The sequence below is a fragment of the Otolemur garnettii genome, unplaced genomic scaffold (assembly GCF_000181295.1).
Source record: "Otolemur garnettii isolate 467f Iridium unplaced genomic scaffold, OtoGar3 scaffold00159, whole genome shotgun sequence".
Taxonomy (NCBI): domain Eukaryota; kingdom Metazoa; phylum Chordata; class Mammalia; order Primates; family Galagidae; genus Otolemur; species Otolemur garnettii.
Genome location: NW_003852554.1, coordinates 1,517,496 through 1,520,035, shown reverse-complemented (window position 1 = coordinate 1,520,035; position 2,540 = coordinate 1,517,496). Strand labels below are relative to the sequence as shown.

The 2,540-nt window shown below is 39.9% G+C and overlaps 1 protein-coding gene across 1 annotated transcript in view; it reads right to left on the bottom strand.

The window, feature by feature from the left end:
* EPS15 (epidermal growth factor receptor pathway substrate 15) overlaps nt 1-2,540 on the bottom strand; it is a 166,378-nt gene that overhangs the window by 10,751 nt on the left and 153,087 nt on the right. Inside the window, exon 22 of the mRNA XM_012811472.2 lies at nt 355-431. Within this exon, the coding sequence (XP_012666926.2) occupies nt 355-431 (77 nt within the window). The remainder of the gene's footprint in view (nt 1-354; nt 432-2,540) is intronic.

Here is a 2,540-nt window from a genome sequence, read left to right as displayed (position 1 = left end):
GCCAGCTCAGGTGTATGTGCCTGGTGCCTTAGCCACTTGAGCCACAGGTGCCAAGCCAGGAGGGCTGCTTAATCCCAAGAGTTTGAGGTTGCTGTGGGCTGGGATGACTCCCCGGGAATAGCCTGGGCAACAAGAGTGAGACTGTTTTTGAGACAAGAAGTGATTTTCCTGCATTGGCCTCCCAAAGTGCTAGGATTCTTACCTCTTTTCTTTCATTTCTATCTGAAATCAACATTTGCTATGACTTACTGAAATCAAGTTGCAACTTTGTGAGACCTTTATACAAAGAAAAGCATTGCTCCTTTATTGGAAACAAAGTATACCTTTCCTTCCCATTAATTTACTGCAGATTACCTTTGACAATGTGCTGAAGTCAGCAAATCCATCTCCAAATGATTCATTTCCAAAAACAGAAGCGAAAGGGTCTGTAGCTAAAATGAGTAAGGAAAATCAATGTGAGAAACAGAAACCACATTTCATGTCATCTTTCAGTTAGTAACTTTCAGACATGAAAAATATCTAATCTCAAACATTAATTCCTAAATTTATTACTGGCATCCACAAGAATACACACTGACAATCCCACAAAATATATTCCTTTGTATAAATCAGCTGATTCAAAATCAAAAACAGGTGAACTAACTCTAGGTAACTCTAGTGTTTAAGGCTTTTGGAATACATGTCAAATAATATAGCCCCTGTGAACTTAAATCATTTTAATAAAGACATCAAGAAGTGCAAAAAGCTAATACCATTAATGCCACATTTCACATTTATTTTTCCAGGCCCACTTCAAATGCTACCTCATCCATAAAGCATGGAGTAACCGAGGTATCATTAATTCCCACAGCAAGAAGTGATTTTTTTTGGCTTGGAAGAATCACAAACGAGAAAAAAAAAAGACCAACAACAAAAAGAAGTGATTTTCTTCCTTCTCCACTGCACTAACTGCATTCTAGTTTGTATTGTGGTTATCTTTGATTGATAGTCACCTTTTTCTTATTTTGAGCCATAGTCTTGCTCTGTTCCCTGGACTAGAGTACAGTGGCATCATAATGCTCACTGCAACTTCCAACTCTTGGGCTCAAGCGATCCTCCTGCCTCAGCCTCCTGAGTAGCTGGTGCTATAGGCATGTGCCACCACACCCAGCTATTTTTTCTAACTTTTATGTAGATAGCATCTCGCTATTGCTCAGCTGGTCTCAAACTCCTTGGCCTCCCAAAGTGCTAGGATTACAAGTGTGAGCCAATCCCTTTTTGACAGTAAGGCGCTTGAAAACAGGTAACAAGGCCTACCTAAAGAATGAGTAGCCAATAAACATTTATTGGCCATATACCTAATCCAAGGAAGTAAGAAGATACGGTTCCTAAAAAAAAAAAAATAAAATAAAATAAGAAGATACAGTTCCTAACCTTGGAAAGTTCACGGTCTAGTGAAAGATAAGTAAACAACAATAACAGAGTCTACTATGGGCTATTAGAGAGGTATGAAAAACCTAAAGTAGGAGTCACTTAGGTTTGGGACAATCAGTAGCAAAGAAGCCATTACATCTGAGCTTTTGAAAAGTCTCTTGAATAAGGATTGGGGTTTGCCAAATATCTGGATATGTGGGAAAGACATCAGGCTACCAGGCAGAAAGAAGAGTAACTGGAAAAGCATTACTTAACATCCACAAGCATGAGAGTTACCTCTCCTACCACGGTTGCACTTACCAAGTAGACTAACATTTTCAGTTGGAATGACATTATCTACTTTGAGATAGCTTCACCTATTCAGGCATTAGGACTACCAATAACATCAAAGAATGTTTATATGAATTGCTGCCTGATATAGAAGGTGGAAAGAAATGAAGGAAAGAACTGGAAAGGAAGGAGAAGAAAGAAAATTATAAAAGAGAGGGCGAGAGGGTGGCGCCCATAGCTCAGAGGGTCGGGTGCTGACCACATACATCAAGGCTGGTGGGTTGGAACCAGGCTTGTGCCAGCTAAAACAACAATGACAACTGCAACAGAAAAACAGCCAGGCGTTGTGGCAGGCACCTATAATCCCAGCTACTTGGGAGGCTGAGGTAAGAAAATCGCTTAAGCCCAAGAGCTTGAGGTTGCTGTGAGCTGTGACACCACGGCACTGTACTGAGGGTGACATAGTGAGACTCTGTCTCAAAAAATAAACAAACAGAGGGTGAGACAAAGAGGCAAAGAAGAATTCTCCTTCATTTTCTTTAATTTTTCTTCTTTCTATCAAACCACTCTTAGAACTTCAGAAGTATGCCCACTCACCCATTTAAATGTATAAAATATACCTACACCTTTAAAAATGAGGGGAGCAAGGAAGATGTATTTTTGTTTGCTTTGTCACCAAGACAGTTATAAAGTAGAAGTAGGTGAAGTGCGTGGGTAGAAGCATAGAAAACTCACTCCCTTAGAGATAGATATACCAGCTATGATCCTGAAGAAGTTGCTGAGAAGTCCAGTTACAGGAAATGCTACGACTTCAGCTATGAAACGTTTCTTTATCAATACATAACGAATGCCCAGCC